General features: G+C 37.9%; 1 protein-coding gene across 1 annotated transcript in view; it reads right to left on the bottom strand.

Moving 5' to 3' along the window:
* The window catches only part of LOC107982821 (mucin-5AC), an 80,491-nt gene extending 61,951 nt beyond the window's left edge, over positions 1-18,540 (bottom strand). The window contains exons 1-12 of the mRNA XM_062966247.1: positions 17,736-18,540; positions 15,864-15,932; positions 13,325-13,586; positions 11,259-11,373; positions 9,808-9,898; positions 9,117-9,226; positions 7,936-8,149; positions 7,657-7,782; positions 6,209-6,326; positions 5,301-5,439; positions 4,537-4,647; positions 1,526-1,595 (exon numbers count right to left, since the gene is read on the bottom strand). Coding sequence (XP_062822317.1) covers positions 1,526-1,595; positions 4,537-4,647; positions 5,301-5,439; positions 6,209-6,326; positions 7,657-7,782; positions 7,936-8,149; positions 9,117-9,226; positions 9,808-9,898; positions 11,259-11,373; positions 13,325-13,586; positions 15,864-15,932; positions 17,736-17,808 — 1,498 coding nt within the window. The 5' untranslated portion in view covers positions 17,809-18,540. The remainder of the gene's footprint in view (positions 1-1,525; positions 1,596-4,536; positions 4,648-5,300; positions 5,440-6,208; positions 6,327-7,656; positions 7,783-7,935; positions 8,150-9,116; positions 9,227-9,807; positions 9,899-11,258; positions 11,374-13,324; positions 13,587-15,863; positions 15,933-17,735) is intronic.
* Positions 18,541-19,842: the final 1,302 nt, after the last annotated feature.

Raw genomic sequence — 19,842 nt, 5'->3', positions numbered from 1 at the left:
TTTTGGGTGTATGGTATGTTTCCAGCAGGCACTGTTCTTTTTAACAGAGTTTGCTATTAGTTGTGGTTCCACATTTTCATAGTAAGTCCAGGAACATATCCTGGACAGTAATTTTTCAGTGTAAACTGAGTCCCCATTTACACTGTGATATTATCTGGTTTCTGAATGCAGGTTATCTGAATTTGATTATTATGATAATGTAGACTCATATCATCCATTTCAAAGCACATAATCTGGTTTTAGAAAATGGATTAAAGGCAGTGTAGATCTAGCCCGAGTCATCACATCAATCCACACTGACCATCCAACTTTCCAATTTTTTGATAATCTTGTGCTGTGAGCTGATACAATAACCGAACTTCTTCAGCATGATATTGCATGGATTTGGATTTGTTCATTTGCTTGCTTGCGTTATAGATACAGATATAGATGTATACACAAACACACACATATATACACACAGTTCCCAACTAGCAATATCCTTTGAAATAATTTATTGTAGCCATCAAAAGCTTGAGAATCAGCAACAGACTTTGTTTGGTACCTAAAAGATTACAAAAAGCACATATATACTGACCATGTAATGCAGTTTAAAGGCTGCTTGAGAATGTGGTGCTTACATATACTGTGAATGTGCATTGCAGTGTGCCTTAAGACCTTTAATCTGAGATACTTCGAAACAGGATCTTTAATGATCTAGTATAAACCACACTGCACAGTGAATGTGATTCCACAAAATATGAATTTCTCTGCGGCCACCCAAAGGGCTCCACGGCACATTCTGGCAGGGAGAGTTGAAAACAAAAGCTACATTCTTTGCAGCTGTCAAGCTATGGATGCTGCAGATCCTGAAACAGTTTGAGGCCAACCTCTGGTATGTGTAAGCCACTGAACCAGTTCTAGGACTTGCAATGTAATTATTCACATAATGATTCCACCTGGATATGATGTGCCCAGAAATTCCTCAGGTGAGAATCCAATAAGTGGATTGCGCCAAAAGAAAAAAAAGTCCTATTTCTGGTGGCCACCTCACCTGGTGAAGAGCTTCAAAAACAAAAACCACAAGTCTAAGCAATTTTATAAAGAAGATTGCAGTCCTTCCCATACTCTCATATTGAGGTGGTTTATGGTTTTACAGCAAACACTAGTTGATTGGAAAGATAGCAATCCATTATGCTCATTAGGGTGACCCCAGGTTAACAACTTGCCTCTCTAATTTCTTAGCTGAAGGCTTCAAAGATTTTTCAAAGTCAGACTTTCCTTCAGTGCATTACGGTAACTGAATGTCCTTAAAGCACAGTTAACAAGAAAGTTTATTTCCCACAAAAAATAACCCTTTTCTTCTCCAATTACAACTTTCTTTTTCCAGATAAGGCCGTTTGGTTGGGGAAAGCACCAGCAACAAGAACTGAACCAAGTCTTGCCAGCTTGTGGGAATGGCAAGCCACTCTACGGAGTTTCTCTCTGACAGGGCAACATGCCAAAGGCTGCGGTGAGAGCTAGACATTTCTGATATGCAACACACCTGCTGAGATAGGTAGTTGGGTATAGATCCAGTTCAGGAATACGTCACCATCAGGCTTGATCACAACGTTCTGGTGAGAAAGAGAAAAAGTATACTACTCAGGACAATTATAAATTGCGTCATAAGTTCATAAATTGGTAAAGACCGTAAGATGATATCCCTGTTCAAGTTCTAAACAATTCCAGTGTCAGTGTTTGCTTTTATGATTATAAACTTTAGCTTGTTATTCCACTACCACCCACCTCACTTATAAAGACCAGTCTTTGCAGTAATTTTTTTTATTATAGATTTTTTAAAAATAAAACAACTATTTCCACAGCAAGGTAATTTATTTTACTGTCTAATATGTATGACAAAGAACCTCAAATTCTAACATTCCTAAACTTTGATATTAAAAGATCAGGGACAATACAAACTGATAGCATAAGTAAAACTCTTAACTATGATACTTTCAACTAGAGCTGTCTTTTGGGACTATAACTCTCATAGGCAATCTTTGCATTTCTAAAGTGTTCCCCTTAATATGTGTCAGTTCAATGTTCATGACTTCTACCACAATATTTCATCTCTTATTTTATTATTGTTCTGTTACTCTTATTGTATATAGCATACACATTTACAAACACATTTTAATGAAACCCTTCATTAAAAAAACAAGAAACTAATTTTTTTAATCATGTCAGAAGCGACTTGAGAACATACTGCAAGTTGCTTCTGGTGTGAGAGAATTGGCCATCTACAGAGATGTTGTCCATGGGACGCCTGGATATGTTAGATGGGAAGCTTCTCTCATGTCCCCACAAACTAGAGCAGACAGACAGGAGCTCACACCATCTCGCGGATTTGAACCGGCAACCTTCAGGTCAGCAACTCAACCTTTAGGTCAGCAGTTCAATCGGCACAAGGGTTTAAACTATTGCGCAATCACGGCCCCTAGAAAAATAATAGCCATTTCATACTGAAGTATTCAAATATATTCAAATTCAAATGTATAAGCAATAATGCTTAATACCAGATTATATTAAATATTAAATCAGTAGTTAACCAGGAATCAATTTCATTCAATTTCCTTTATAACCAAAGTGCTGTTCTAATGGATTTTTCCATATTCTTGCATCTTTCTCAAATATTTGATACCCACACATAACAAAACTGTATTTCTTGAGGGGATTTATGAATCTGGACAAACATCGCTATTTGATATTAGCAAATTTAAAATCCTATAATTGATTGAATAATTGTAAGATTTTAAATTCATATCTCTGTATTACAGAGGGAAAGTCTGGGAGTCCAGAAGATGTCACAGGGACAATATAGGACTGCCCACTGAGTATGAACAGATGCCCTGAGATCCAGATATGAATACACATTCTTATTAAATTATATGGCCTGGGGGCACCTCAGCCAGAGGAAGGCTTCCAATCACAGGTGGAATGAGGGAAGTAAATTGTCACCTATTCATTTCATAGAATCATAGAGTTGGAAGAGACCATGTGGGACATCTTGTTAAACTCCCTGCCATGCAGGAAAAGCACAATCAAAGCATCCCTGACAGATTGCCACCCAGCCTCTGTTTAAAAGCCTCCAAGGAAGGAGCTTCCATCACACTCTGAGGCATAAAGTGATTAGGTGGAATTTCGTTCACAGCCTTCTGAGCCATTTCTTGTGCTGTTCTGCCAGTGCCCTGGAACAGATTATATGTGGGTTTTGGGGGTTAGGGGAAGAAGGCAAAAATGGCAAAAATGATACTGTTCCACTATATGGAGTCCTCTATATGGAACATCTGTGAGTGCATCTATGCTGTAGAATGAATGCAGTTTGTTACCACTGTAACTGGAAAGGCTCTATGCTGTGGAATCCTGGAAGTTATAGTTTGATGTGTCACCAGCACTCTTTGGCAGAGAAAGCTAAGTTACAATACCCAGGTTTCCATAACATTCAGTCATTGTGGTTAAAGTGGTGTCAAGCTACATTAATTCTACAGTGAAGCTGGACATCATGCCTTGGCCCCAGCAATTGGATAAAGGCTCCCCCTCATCTGTAGCCACTTGCTGTTCTGGTCTCTGAGGGAGAAAAGAGCAGCAAACACAACTCCATCATGCCTTAGAATCATAGAATCATAGAATAGTAGAGTTGGAAGAGACCTCATGGGCCATCCAGTCCAACCCCCTGCTAAGAAGCAGGAAATTGCATTCAAAGCACCCCTGACAGATGGCCATCCAGCCTCTGCTTAAAAGCCTCCAAAGAAGGAGCCTCCACCACAGTCCCGGGGGAGATAGTTCCACTGCCGAACAGCTCTCACAGTGAGGAAGTTCTTCCTGATGTACAGGTGGAATCTCCTTTCCTGTAGTTTGAAGCCATTGTTCCGTGTCCTAGTCTGCAGGGCAGCAGAAAACAAGCTTCCTCCCTCCTCCCTATGACTTCCCTTCACGTATTTGTACATGGCTATCATGTCTCATCTCAGCCTTCTCTTCTGCAGGCTAAACATGCCCAGCTCTTTAAGCCGCTCCTTATAGGGCCTTAGTCCCAGTGGCTGGTGAGACCCTCTCTCCAACCCAGTGTTCCTGTTTTGGTCTCTAAAAGAAAGAAGAGCAGCATGGCACAGCTCTATCATGCCTTGGTCCCAGCAGCTAATCAAAAGCCTGCCTTCTGTACCAATTGCCACTCTTTGGCCGCGGAGGGAGAAAGGAGCAGCCTTCTTACACCAAGTTTGTGAACAAATGAACATTTTAAAGCCACTCTGGGGGCTTTTTGGCTACAAATAATCTAAATTTATTTGTAGTATAAATTAAATGACTACATAAACAATAGAACCTCCATTGCCTTTTCTACCTGATGTTTGATTAAGGTAAAAATACATCTGATATCTTGTTATTCTGACAGCAGAAGATATTTCTGCAAAATGGAAAAGCAAATATTCTTTATTTTACACACAGATTACTAAAATATTGTCAGCATGTGACCCATATAGGCTTATAAAGTAGTCTCCAAGCATTGTTTTGATTACTTACAGTCTCGCCTCCATTAATGTTGAGGGTTATCATCTTTAAGCATGTTTCAGTCTCCGTTAGGCCACACCTGCGGAGCTCTCCAAGAATAGTGAACAGGTTGTCATCGCAAGCCTAGGTGGGCAAAAATAAGAATTACTATTAACTTATTTCAAGAGACTTTGAAATGTGCAATAGTGTTGAGAAATCAATCTAACCTACCTTAAATCTGCAAGAATTAAGGTTTTAGGATTTATCTTAACATCTTCCAGAAACTCTTTTAGATATGGAAAGAGAATTTGGGTAGCTTTTATTAATAAATACTGGAACCACTTTGAATCAAAATTGTCAGAAAGATTGCACTGTTTGTAATCTTTTGGGGTAACCCCACATTCCTTTAATTTGATATTTCCCAAACTCCTAATAGCACTTGATTTAGGGTGAAATTGAAAGGAAAGCTTCATATATTCTTCTCTTTTCACACACCCCTCCCCAACACGGTCTCCCTTTTATGCCTGTGTTTTTGCAAATTTACAAGAATGCCACCACTTCACATGAGGTGGATATAAAGCTCAGAAAAAAAATGTATAAATAGTGTAATGGGATATCCAAGCCAGGGATTTACCACAGGAACAAAGATTCTGGTTTCATAATTTCAGAAAATGAAGGGGTGTGTGTATATAGGTGTGTGTGTGTGTGTGTATGAACGTATGAAAAAGAAAAATAGACACAAGGAGCAGATAGGCATTTTTGCTAATTTTATCAATAGCTCATCTTATATAACTTGCCTTAGACAGAACATAAGTGCAGTCTCCATGGACATCATAATGTTTTTCATCATAAGTGGAGATGTGTGATCCACCTTCTATTGAGCAAGTACCGATACATGGAACATCAGTGCAGTCCCATTGGCCTCCAGCGCAGAGACTAGAAGAAACCAAATGAAAACACATGCATTTTGAAGAAAAGTATTATGACTAACAGTGATAGAGCATCATGCTTTGTACTGTATGTTAAAATAAACATTTTCAAGTTATGGAATAAATTTTGTTTTTTAAAGTATTGGTTATTGATAACGTAGAATGTGTCCAGAGAAGGGTGACTCAAATGATCAATGGTTTGGAAACCAAACCCTGCTAGTAATGGCTGAGGGGGCTGAGTTTTGTTTTACTTGGAGAAAAGAAGTCTGAGAGGGGACATGACAGCCATGTTTAAACATTTGAAAGAATGTCACATTGAGGAGGGGACAAGCTTGTGTTCTGCTGCTCTGGAGACTACAACATGGAGCAATGGATTCAAATTGCAAGAAAAGAAATTCCATCTAAACATTAGGAAGAACTTCCTGATGGTAAAAGTTGTTTGGCAGTGGATTCTGTGGCTGCCTTGGAGTGTGGTGGAGTCTTCTTTTCTTGAGATTTTAAAAAAGAAGATGGATGCCTGTCTGTTTTTTTCTCATCAAAGAATCTAATTACCAAGGAAGTCTAAATACCCTAGAAACATTAGATCCCATTTGAGCTTAGATGCTAAGCAGGGCCAACCCCTGGTTAGTAATTGGATGGGAGTTCACCAACAAATACCAGGTGTTGTAGGCTATATTTTAGATGAAGAAACTGGCAAAACCATCCATGAGCATTCCTTGCTAAATAAAATCCTACCATCAAACACACACACATATATATACACACACACACATTACCAGGAACGGCATGGTTCTGAAAAGGTTGCCCCTGGAGCATAGGATTTGCCATTGTAAATGCAGGAACACTGTTCAAGTGGAACACAACCCGAGCCGCTGATGTCATCATATACAGTTCCTAGCAAAATTAATAGTATACATATTATATTTTCCAATGATTTTATAAGAAGAGAAAACAGAGCTTAATGGATATACAGTAGAGTCTCACTTATCCAAGCCTCGCTTATCCAAGATTCTGGATAATCCAAGCCATTTTTGTAGTCAATGTTTTCAATATATCATGATATTTTGGTGCTAAAGTCGTAAATACAGTAATTACAACATAACATTAGTGCGTATTGAACTACTTTTTCTGTCAAATTTGTTGTATAACATGATGTTTTGGTGCTTAATTTGTAAAATCATAACCTAATTTGATGTTTAATAGGCTTTTCCTTAATCCCTCCTTAGTATCCAAGATATTCGCTTATCCAAGCATCTGCTGGCCCGTTTAGCTTGGATAAGTGAGACTCTACTGTATTAGAATAGTTAACAGAAACCAAATGGTAATTGCTCAAATGAAAACTGGACTTGGACATTTTTTACTATAGGTGTCCCCCCCCCCCTGTATTTCTATGCATATATAATTTTTAAAAAGTTTTTATCTCAGTTTTTAGTTTTTATCTTAACCTTAAATCTCGGTTGTGGGAAAGAGGCATTATGTCTTTCCTCTTCATCATCTTATTCTTTGCACAATTTTACAGCGATAAAATCTAACACTTCCATCTTTTTTGCAAAAAGGCTTTAAAGAAAAAAAAACATGTATATTCTGCTAAACACTTTCTTGCCCACATAAGGGAATATCTTAAGAGGGAAACAACAACCTTATGTCTTTATCTGGCAGAAGCTTTTCATGGAATCTAGCTAATTTCAACAGATTTGTGCATCTGATGACACGGACTGGGGACTGTGAAAGTATAGCAATTCAAATGTTTCGGTCTTTAAGGTGCAGTAGAACTCTGTTGTTTTTCTGAAAAATAAACTTAACAGAGATTTCTATCTCTTTCCTACTGTTAATATTTCTCCCAATGAGGATGTTGACATTCATTCTGGAGGCAGCATGCAAAAAGTTTCTCCTACTGCAACCAAAGGCTTTGAGATGTAGGCTACACTGTTTTTAGGTACCTAGTGTAGCCACCCCATGTTTTCTGTTTATTAAATCATTTTTGTATTCACTCTGTCTCTGTTAATGCTACATAGGGAACATTGGAAAGCCTAAGTTCAGTGGAGTCTGTGGTAGTACCTGTGAGTAATGTCTCAGGCAGGGACCACAAGGGCACCTATGAGGTCTACCCTGTTGGTGGCCTCAGCAGTGGGACAGGAGGAAGTTCACACATTGATAGCAGAGCTGAGGATAAATGGAAGTTCTCTCACCTACCATTTGGAAGCACTTGAGGAAGAAAGCTTACCTGGCGGACAGAAGCAGCCATCCATACAGTGGTCTTCACAGAGCTGAGACCTTTCAGAATTGGTACAAGTATCCATACAGGGTGATCCACATTCTTGGTATTCCATATTGAAAGGACATCCCATTGCTGAAAGGGAGAAAATTCAATTTCAGTTCAACTTTGGACATATGAAGCACAATCTGCTTTAAACAAATAAAACCTTTTGACCTAATTTTGCAAAATGACAACATAACTGGATACATTCATATTGAACACTGAACAGCTATGGTTTATACTTACGGCACAGTTCTGGGGTTCTCCAGTTCTCAGGTTGCCCACCCGCATGATCACATTGCCGGGAGTATTCAGCAAAAGTTTGACAGAGACAGGAAAAGTTATCAGACTCATTGCAGAGGCACAAGTCCTGTATGCAGATATCAATGTAGTCATCCACCCAGACGACATCATTACATTGAGAGAATGCAGACCCAGTTAGTACTTGTCGACAAATATCCTGGTTGGAAAAAAAAGGCTTAATTGATATACATTTCTAAAAAGGCTGGTTTTGAAGACTCATACATTTGTCTGAAAGGACAGTGTACATTGCATTTTGGAACTGTAACGTAATGCCTCTTTGTTAGAGATGAGCTACTCTTTATGAGGGAAAGACACAATTGTTTTCCCCTGATATAATATCTGGCAAATCTTCTGTATGATCCTAACATAATTTGAAAAGCAAATGAATATAGTATGATGCCCCATATTTGGGGAGGTTGTGGTCCAGAACTTTGCATGAATACACAAAAACATAAATAATAGCAAACTCAATTGAAATTAAGGACTTCTGACAGAAGAATACAGTAATATAATAATAATAACCTTTATATTCTACTTTTTCTCCCTGGAGGGACTCAAGAGTGGATTACAAAACACATATAAGGCAAACATTCAATGCCTTTTACACAACAACATACAATAGACAGACAGAGGTAAAGGTATCTCCACGCCCCCCCCCCCCCCCGCCTTTTCATTTCTGGTGTCTGGAGGCGATGCTCAACTCCGGCCATGGGGAACTGCTCTTGTTCCATGCAAAGGAGTCTGTTACCTCTGATCATATTGCCGACATGTTTTGCTTATCTGCACGGGGCACCCTTTTACCTTCCCGCCAAGGCAGTACATATTGATCTACTCGCATTGCATGCTTTTGAACTTTTAGGTTGGCAGATGCTAGGTCTGACAGTCAGGAGCTCACCCTGACTCACAGCTTTGAACTTCCAACCCTCTGGTCGACAGATTTCTTACAGCTAGCGGTTTAACCCTCTGCACTACTGCAGTCCCTACAGTAGTCATGCTGATGGACCTAAAAATGCCTACAGGGATCATATTTTATGAAAAGTGGTTAAATGAAACTGAATGTACAGATCCTGTGGATACTAGAGTTGTACTGTATAAAACACAAGAGTAAGCATTTAAGTTCTTACATATACATCAGTGCAGTTGTTCAGAGGAATAGGTAAAGGATCCTCACAATCTTCTGTTGGCCCATTCAGCTTCTGCATATTTCCAAACTGCAGGTCAGTTAAGTGGACACCTGTAATAAACCAAGACAGGACATTTATATAGCGGAGGTACGAGAGATTTATAAAGAGGAAGTATGGAAGATAAAGAGATTTATATAGAGAAAATATAGTGGTCCCTTTTCTAAAATACCACATATACACTAAACATTAAGATATTGTTTGTAATACTGCCACAAGCAGCAAAGTGTATTAGACCCGTTGTTGATAACCTTGGAAACGGAAGGTCACCAAATATATAAATATTCTGCTGGTGAAAAATATGTGGCCCTCCTGGTGATGCTGGACTCTAGCTGGACTCTGTAAGCCTCAGGCAACATGTCATATGATCAGAGATGTTTAGAGATAATATAGTCCAGCATCATCTGTAGGGCAAGAGTATGAAATTTTTAGGAGGGAAGTAGAAAATGAAACACATGGAGCAAAACGACTTGTGCTTTTTAAAAAGTTGAATGTCTAAAATCTTGTATTTTTAAAGAGCTTTTCCCTATCCACAAGATGGGTAAAAAACTGAAATGCTCAAGCACAAGTCTCCATGAATAATGGTTCAAAAGATGGTTTCTCAAATTCAGTAAACAGTATTTATTATTCTTACCATTTGAAATGAATTCATTGTAAGTTGGAATGCCATTAAAATCTCCACAAAGCCCACAGGTCTGGTTGGCATATTTTTTATCTAGTTCCAACTGAAATTGTATAGAGGAGAGTTGATAAAAGATAATAGATAGGCATGCCACAAAATATATTGCAAATCTAAGACAACAGCAGCATTAGAGTCATCAAAACAGTTTCCATCAGTGTTGTGTTTTAGCAACTTTATGTGAACGTTGTTGAACAGAAAATTGGGATTTGATTTGTGAATCACTAGCAAACTTTGTGTTACTCACAACAACCTAGTTTTCATTTTAACATTCAAAACAGAAATATTGCCCACTCTTCATCTTCAACTTTCTACTCTTTAGAGAGAGCAGAACACCTCGAATGTATGTAAAGGTTATTGCTTATCAAATATAAATTTTACTAGAAAATGAGAAACTGAGATGGCAAGTGGCATCTCCTGCAAAGATGTGAATATGTTGATTATGAAATCTAAATTTGTTTTTATCTTCAAAAAAGGCGGTCCAATGTTAAAGTGGGGAGGGACACCCATTTTGGTAACCATCTTCAGTTAAATACAAGTTGCAAAGAGGTTAACTCTTGGAAGTAGGCACTTTACTGGGAATAAAACCACATGACCAATATGAGTGATCACACACACACACACACACATGCACATACACAAATACACAATGTGCACTCAGTGTGACAGCCACTAGTGAACCAAGGAACTATTCACATCTTCATGACAAGGCTAAGGACTTCAAATTAGAAGCAGTTACATAGTGCATTTCTGTTTCATCTTAGAGCATCAAGGCCCAAGTCAACTTTCATGATGAAAATGAATTAATAGAATATGTTGGATACATTATGACCCCACAACCTGAAGCATTTTGTAATACAGAGGAGAGGAAACTTTCACCCATCTATCTATGGAAGATATTTTCATCAGCCACATCAAGCTTTGACCAATGGTATATGTTGGTGGGACCTATAGTGTAAAACATCTTGTCGGCTAAAGCTTCCTTGTTCCTAATGGAACAGGTAAGCTGAGACATTTCATTTGGGTGGCATTGTCTATTACACTAAAAGGATATGACCTGCTGAATTATAAGTGCTGTGTAGCAAATAACTGAAGATGAAAAACTGCTGCATAGAGAAAGCAGACAAAACATTTATGAAGAGGAACAAAAAATAAAGAGGAAAAAAATGAAGAGGAACAAAAAAAATCCCAAATAGCCCAGTGAGGACTTATAATAGTCTATGGACACAGAATATCGAATGCTTGCTGGGGATGAAGAATGGAAAAGTAGGGGTAGATAGGAATGCTATGGAGAATCCTGAAGAAAGACATGTTTGGTTGAATGGAAACCTGAACAACAGCATTTTATGCTGCAACATTTTATTACAAATTGCACTTGTCATGTCTTTATATAATCTAGCACTTACCATTAGACTGTCTTTTTCATTCCACATTAGGTTTAAGCCCAACTTGACAGTTATCATAACATAGGTGGTAGATTTTTCAATTAGAAATCCAGCTCCACTGTAGGGCAGCTCAACCCTAATGAGAAAATATAAGAAATATTGAGTGTCATATATATCACAGTATTATTACATTCATAAAATTTCTTTGAATAGTGAAAATTTCAGAGTTCTGCACTAACAAATGTGTGACTTCTTTTGGAGAAAGGTTACTGAAGTATTATCATTCATGTGTAATATTCACATCATTTTGGCCATTGGTCTGTAATATTTGCACACCAAAAATCCATTGTCAGCCAAAGCCCATTGCTCCTATATCAGACTTCTAGAGCAGCCTGTTTCCCCGTGTTTTAAGATACAGCAAATATGACAAATAGTCATGGATAATGGGAGCTGAAGTTCAAGCCATCTGGAGGGATCCACATTAGGGAAAACTATTCTGGACTGAGATACAATGATTATGGCAGAGTCCAAAATCCACCCTTCTTTGCCTCAATGTCTTTCCTTACTTCTGTCTTAAACCAATGCTGTTGATTGCTTTATTCAGGTATCTTGACTTCACTCCTTAGCTAGAGGCAAAAAAGCAATTACTTTTCCACCCAACATTCATTTTTTCCTTGGAGACATCTTATTTGAAAATTATGGAGCATCACCATTTCACTCTCAAATCCAGGTATTGAGAATACCTGGGAATACTAGATCAATATTCCTACTCACAGAAATCCATAGCAGTAAGAAGAAAAGGATGTCAAAGACATTGTATAGGTTGATTTGTTGATGCACCTATTTACATTTCCTGTTTCTGACTATTTGAATGTCCAGATTAAGGAATGGCAATTCAATCAGAAGATGCCTGCCTTAGATTGTTTCAGAAATTACATTTCCCAGTACAAACCTTAAAAACTATGGCCAAGAACTTAGATACAGTTAAGTATACTTATTAAATAATGTCTCTTGGTCCAGTGCCCTCTCCCTCATACTATATTTCTGGAAAGCATTCACTGTGAGCAACAGAGCTCTGTTCTCTTGTTGATCTGGATGCAACAGGTTGATGTTTCCATCGGCTCCTCTTGCCAGCAATCTCCACTGAGACTGCCAGAAGCAGGATCCTTGTCTCAATTCCTCTACACACTGGAGACTGATGGTAGGAAGGGGATGGAAATGTCATTCTGCTATATAGGGATCATGAATGTGAATCAGTTATAGATGCATAACTCTAGATTACCCATTACTAATTGGAACCATGAATTCCAGACCTAATGTATAGCAGTGACTAAGAAGAGGTGAAATTGCATTTCTTACTCATAGTAGACTCTTACCTACACAGTACTAGTTTACTAACAAAGGAATTATTTTTTAAAGATTTATATGGCAATAATTTAAATTAGATAAAAGATATTAAATAAACAAACAAACTGATAAGAATAATGAATATGAACTCTTAATGTAAAGATCTGGAAGAGAAGACAGGAAGAATGTGTAACAACATAAGAAAACATGACTACCAGTTTAGCATCAAATGACAAGAGTATGCTTTTTTGTTATAGAGGAAATATGGAATTTTGATACCTTAAACAGTGTGTATAATGGTAAAAAAACAGGTGTAATAATTATGACAAACACAAAACTTCTCTTCCCCCACAAGTCCCATTCTCTCCCTCAGCGACATAATAGACATTTGTAAATTTACTAACAATAACTCTGCTACCTTTATTCTCTTTTTTGTTTTTGTTTTCTTTTTCTGTGAATTTTTTAAAAAATGTTCAATAAAAACTTATGAAAAAATGCATTTCTTTGAATTAGATACAATGATGACATCTCATCTCAAAAACTCCTGGATTTCACACTATCTGGATTCATATGGAATATTTCTGACAATATAGAAACACTTCTATTTGACCATCTTTGCTTGCATTAGTTTTAAAAACATTTTGTGGGCATACATAACATGCAACAATTTGGCAAGGATTGTGGTTATGATCCTCCAAAATATTTCATTTAAAGTCTGGTACACTGGCCGATGTAGTTACCTTTCACCATTCACCGCAACAGCATCTTCTTCTAATTGCACATCAACTCCATCCAGCCTCATGGTGATATAACTGATAACTGCTGTGTCTCCTACCACTGTGCGCCTCATCTGGATGTTGAAGTCCTCAAAGGGAGTGTTGCAATGGGAGGCAAGGACATAGTTGCAGAGCCCAGGGAAATGAAACATGTCTCCATCAAACGTCTTGAAATGGAAGTTGCCCCATGTGCTGCACACTTGTCCATTGTGAGCTCTATTGAAAGCTGTGAATTCACAAGAATTTATAAGTCATGCTGTGCATGTCTATATTGATGTGAAAATCATCTACAATTTTTGCAGGTCAGTTGATTTATTAGGATCATATCATATACTTGTGTGCAAATAAGGGTTGGAACTAGAAGTGCTTTGGTTTATTTTGGTTTTGTTTTTTAAAAAAATATTTGTACATCTATAATGAGATATCTTGGAGATGGGACCCAAATTTAAACACAAAATTCATGTATGTTATCTATCTATCTATCTATCTATCTATCTATCTATCTATCTATCTATCTATCTATCTATCTATCTGTCTTGTACACATAGTCTGAAGGTAATTTTGTACAGAAGATTTTAAAATAATTTTGTGCTTGTGTTACTTATAATGTACTATGTTATAACAATTTCATAATTGGGACAGGCACATAAATGCTTCCTTCACAACTGCCGAGGTTGCCTTTTGGTAATTTTTCTGGGGGGCCACTGTCATCAGAAATAATATAAAACTCTATGCTTTTCCAATATTTTGAGGGAGTCAGCATTGTTTTAAAACCATCTGGGCAGTAATTCTATCCTGCAATATTTACCTCTTAATATTTTATTTCTATGTTTTAGACTATAATGTGATGGGAAAAAAACATGAAGGGAAGTAAACAAATACCTGTTAAAAATAAAAAAATTGTGCACCAAACAAAATTTGTGTAAGTGAACTATCAAGGCATCATTATCTCAGCTACCCATATAGACAATTTTGGAGTATTTCATATTTCTGGATAAAAGATGCTCAACTTATAGTATTACTTGCACATAGCATATTCAGAATATACTTTTTTTTCTTGAACACTGACCTCAGAAACAGGCAAGTATGGCTACCCCCACAATTGCCAGGGTTAGCAATCATTCAGCCCACCAGATAGTTGACCTACAATTTCCAGTAACTCTAGTCAGCAGAGCTGGGGTGAGTTATTCTGGGAGTTGCAGTTCAACAATATGTGGAGGGTCATGTAATTCACAGACCTATTCTAGGTTAAGCTGAAATATGGAGGATATAACAGACCCATGCATATGCTCAGTGGCAGAAAAGAAAGACCAATGTCATCTAGAATAAAATTTCAGTGTGCTATAGGTTATAAAATGTCAAACTGTTGAGTGTGCAGTTTAATACCAAAACCTATAGGGCCCAAAAATTGCAATCCTACTTTTTGTGACATTAAATTCAACATGAAAGAGCTCCAGAAACTTGAACAAATAGGATATGTTCATTGTCCTGACTCTACCAGTAGTGACAGAAAATTATGCTTTTCAAAACATCCTAGTTAAACGATCACCTTATAATGAGAAAATGTAAACCTCTAATGTGATATAATAACAAAAAGTGAAAGGAATGGACTTAGGTATTTCCTTGCTCTAAAGAGCACAAACCCTAGACTGAGATGTTCTAAAACCACCAGGAAGCATGAAACAGGTTCCTTTATTTCCACCATTCTTTGGGATTGACAAATGCCTGCAGGCAGGGCCGTAGACAGAAAAAATTTCGGGAGGGGTTTTGAAAATTTCGGGGTTGAACCCCTAGCACATACCCCTCCCCGCTACAAACCTGTCAATATCTGCTTGAGATAGTGCCTGGAGGGACTCTTAATGTTTTGCATCTCATAGACTTAGCATGGGGATTTGGTTAACCAGTTAAAATTCATGAGTAAACGAGATTTTATTATAACTTGAAAAATTCCGGGGGGGGGGGGGGGGGTGTTGAACCCCTAAACCCCCCCCCCCCTCGCTACAGGCCTGCCTGCAGGTACATCCTAAGTCTAGAAGTAATGTGTTTGCTCTTTTTTGCAGGTCTGCTTCCCTACTTTATTGCACTTTCTAACCAAGAAATCCAAATTGTGACTTCAAGATGCAAACATAGGTCATCACAGGAGAAAATAAAACACTCCAAATAAAATTTTAAATCTAAAAGCAATGGCAATAAAATAGCCAACAAATACAAAATATAAAAACAATAAATAACATTATTTCTTTTTTTATCTTGGCATCAAAGTCCATCAACAGTAGGCCCAAGGCATACAGACTTAAGAAAGACACTTATCAGGCATTAAATGAATATACAAAATGAATTATTTTCCAGATTTGCCAAAGTGCCTGTCTGACTCGCTCTTTATCAGTTGAATGATCTACCCATCTATTCATCCTCTTCATAACTTTATTACCTTTACTATTTTTACAGACTGATCTGATAGATACATATGAATATTTGAGGTAGGTTTTTTTTATTAACTTACATGTGATAACTGGAGTCGTAATTGGTGGAATGATGGTCACTTTTCCAGATATGACTTCGTTGCTAGAGACTACCAAAAAAGTGTGAGAGAGAAAAACAAAGATTGTACAGATGTTTTTATATATATTATATTTGTTAACTAATTCTTTCCAAAGTACTGTATGTGATTTCCCAAACTTCTATCAGAGAAGTTTGGGAAATCACCACTACTCCTTCCCAAATTAATGTAATGAAACCCTAAATATGCTTTTTTTCCCAGTTCGTATTCCAGTAATAAAGCAATTTTAATGGTAACGATCCAGCTCAAGCATGTTATAAAGATGTTGATATGAAATTAAGCACCTTCCAAAATGCTGATTGAATTTGACACAATTGTGTTCTGCATGCTTTAATGGGAAGAACCACATAGTCCAGCATTTCATTCTCACTATAGCCAGTCAGTTGTCTAAAAGAAATATTCTATGTATTGCCTTTCTCCAACTGAAGAAAATGCATAGATGTTTTGTTGTTTAGCTATATGGGTTCTCATACTTCAAAAATTGTGAGAAAACTTCAGTTTTCTCAACTAGGCATTTTAAATCTGCATATGCACATTGTCATAACTTGCAGGAGGAAGTATCTAGAATCTCTTTTGAGAAAAGACCCATCTCTGGCACTCAACATCACACACAGTCCACTGAGTATATTACATCTCAAGTTAGTTAAGTGAAGAAGAGGATGTATTTTGCTGTTCTTATTCAGGCAGCAAGCAACCCTGGGCCAGCCCTGCTAGGATCTTTTAAAATGCAGTAGTATGGAGAATTTTGAGGACTGAACACGGGGCCACATTTTTCTGTTATGGTGCTCTTCATGGAAGGGTTTCACGTGTCTTTTCTTCTTATTGCCCTTTAGCCAATGTGCTAAAGGAAATAAAATGAAAGATCTATGAACACTTAGGGCACTTCCAGACAGGATTTAAACTTAAGATGAACCCGCTTTGTTGTGGGTTTAAGTCCCCACGGGTGCCCAAAAGACCTGGGCTTTCCCAGAGGTTGTCCCCATTCCAACATGGTAACTACCACGCTCCAATGGGACCACCCCAACCTCCCCCCCCCCGAAATCCTTAAAAGAAAATAATTTCTAGGGTTCCATGAGACAGAGCTGTGACAATTACAATGGCATCAAATTGTTATAACTTCATAGTGTATACGCACTCCAAAATGTCTGGCTTCTGTGCAGGCTGGGCAACACACTCTCAATATTGCAGAGCTTTGCAATAACCACAACTTTAATCTTTTTCACAGTTGCAAAGTTGCATGTTTATTTACCAGACTTAAGAAAATAAGAAGACTGTTACAGCACCGTGACCTCGCATTTCTACAGTGTCACGATTATGCGTCGATTTGTAACACTTGCTGACAACATACAGACACAAGATACAGTGTTGTACATTCTTTGGATGTATAATGCAATCTGATATGACCGTGAAATAACTGAACACAATTTAGATTTTATTTTAACAGACTTCCAAATAAGATGTATGTATTTTCTAATACAAACAAAAAGTTTCATTAAAGAGCTTATGTTTCTACTAGATGGGTAATTTTTCAAGGAACAGGATCATTTGATATATTTTACACACTCATCAAAACTGTCACAGTGAAGATATCATTATATATTTTGGCTGCAGGACAAAATAAAAATATCCCCAAAAATTATATGTTTAATTAAAAGAGTACAATAGTTTGCAGTGTTGTGGGATGAGAATAATGGAAATCCAAATATTTGTATGACTTTCAATATAGAATGATATATACTTTTGAAAGTGAATTAAGACATCTAATTGGTTGCTTATTAGAAATGAAATGAAGTCAAAAAACAAAGGAGATTTTACCTTTCTGTTGGATACAGCAGATTGTAAATATGACGGCCCATAAAGGCGTTCTCTTCCCTGTGCCAAACTCCATCTTGAATGGAGTCTGGTGGGATGATGTTCAGCCAGCTTCTGGGCCAAAAGGGTTAGCTCACCTCGACTCTCAGAGTCTTATATAGCAGGTAATCTTGGCAGTTTTCCTAGTATGTTTGACAGGGTCTAACAAGGTGGGGCCGTGAGGATCTTCGTCGAAGCAGAGGTAAATAGAGGATGCGCTTCCAGTTCCTTGGTAACCAGCCAAGCATGTTTGTCTTTGGGGAGGTGTATTATTTTTTTGTCAAGCTTCCATCTAATAAAGGAAATTCAAAATGAATAGCAAAGGGTAAGATTTCTTCCCCAGCAAAAAAGTCCTTGAAGATCCTGGAAAAAAGTTAGTCAAGGATCTTTTGAGTCAGTATGTGGTTTCTTGAGTGACAGGCAGATCACTGTTTAGGGTTCTGGTTATTGTTAAGTGGTGCCCATCTTATCTGGAAGAAAAAAACTACAACTTCTTTCTTTGCTTGTGCTGAGAAGGAGTAAAAGAGGACATTTGAGAAATTTGGGAACACCTTTTTACTTGTATGTAAATGCTTTGTAAGAGTTTAACAGCAAGTAGAGTCTGAGCAGTATATCTCAAAACAGTGCCAAATACAATCCACCTCTGTATCCATGGTCTCTGTATCCACAGATTCAACTAACCACAGCTTGAAAAAATGTAAAAGCAAACCATGCTTTTGCTATTTTGTATAATGGACATCATTTTACTATGCCATTGCAAATAATGGGACATGGGAATCCATAGATTTTCGTATCCCTGGTGTATGTGTGTGTGTCCTGGAAACAAAGCCTAGCAAATACCAGAGCCCATTGTAGCAAATTCTTAAAAGTAGATATCACTGGGTCTAGTGAGTTGAGTACTTCAGATGTGGAGGGGGGGGCTGCAGGAGAACTGTGGCTGAAACCCCCTTCTAGCTATTCCATCATCCTGAGCCATTGCTATGACAATGATTTTTTAATGAGCCACCTTGACTAATGAAGGCATTCTTGGTCCTTGGCTGAACAGCTAGCTGTCTTGACTTCTCTCAAAAGATCAAACCCAGAGCCACTGAGAATGATGCATGACTTTGTAGCACTGGAGACTAGAAGTAAGCACAATTAAATCAGAGAATTGCATTGTTTAGAATTTCTTCTATAAGAGCAGATACCCCAGATTTGCTTTTAAAAAGGGAGTTTATAGTTGCCAAGCAAAGGCGAATCTATATGGTTGACCTGGGTTTGATCTGACATGGCATATGCTGGATCAGTGTTTCAATGGGGTACACAGTAACACACATCCACACCAGCTTAATGGAGGTGGGAGGAAATCCTGACTACCCAGCAGTGCTGAACCCAGTTTGGCACCACTGAGCAGCCACCCTTACTGACCCCCTCTTCTACATATAAACACAGCTAAATATTTTGACCACACAGTATTGCTTTAACAATGTAATGTGCTGCTACTGCTGCTGTTATACTGCATTTGTTAAAGTGGAGTGACAAATGATGCCAAGGCAACTGCAATCAGAAAGCCAAAGCAATTTGCCAGAATCCAGTAATGTTTGCTGCATATGCTCTATCCTACTTCTTTTAACTAACTTTTTTCAAGGGGTAGCCATGAAATTGATTCCAGAGGTTTTGGGAAAGTCTGGAAGTGGAGATCATCTTGGTTTTTTTGACAATTGGTTCCAAAGCAAAACCACGACCACTGCAAACTGGCCAGGCCAGTTTTTTTTTACCCTGGTTAGCTGACAACCCTATTAGGTAAATAGTTTTAGTATTGTCATGGAATGTCCATGGTACATTCTAACATCTCTGGATGGATGTGTTACCAAGACAATACGGATTTCTGAAACTTTTGAGAGAAGAGAGGAAAGTCAAATTGAAGAGGAAAATACTTTCCAAAAAACTACAAATGATTTAGATGGGAGAAATAGAAGGCAGAAGCAGAGAGTCCAGGAATCCAAAGCAAGCACAGGAGGCAGAAACAACAATGGAAATAGGTTTTTTTTTTCGTGTCAGGAGCAACCGGAGTTGCTTCTGGAGTGAGAGA

The sequence above is a fragment of the Anolis carolinensis genome, chromosome 1, assembly GCF_035594765.1.
Source record: "Anolis carolinensis isolate JA03-04 chromosome 1, rAnoCar3.1.pri, whole genome shotgun sequence".
Lineage (NCBI taxonomy): Eukaryota > Metazoa > Chordata > Lepidosauria > Squamata > Dactyloidae > Anolis > Anolis carolinensis.
This window is presented reverse-complemented; position numbering and strand designations above follow the sequence as displayed.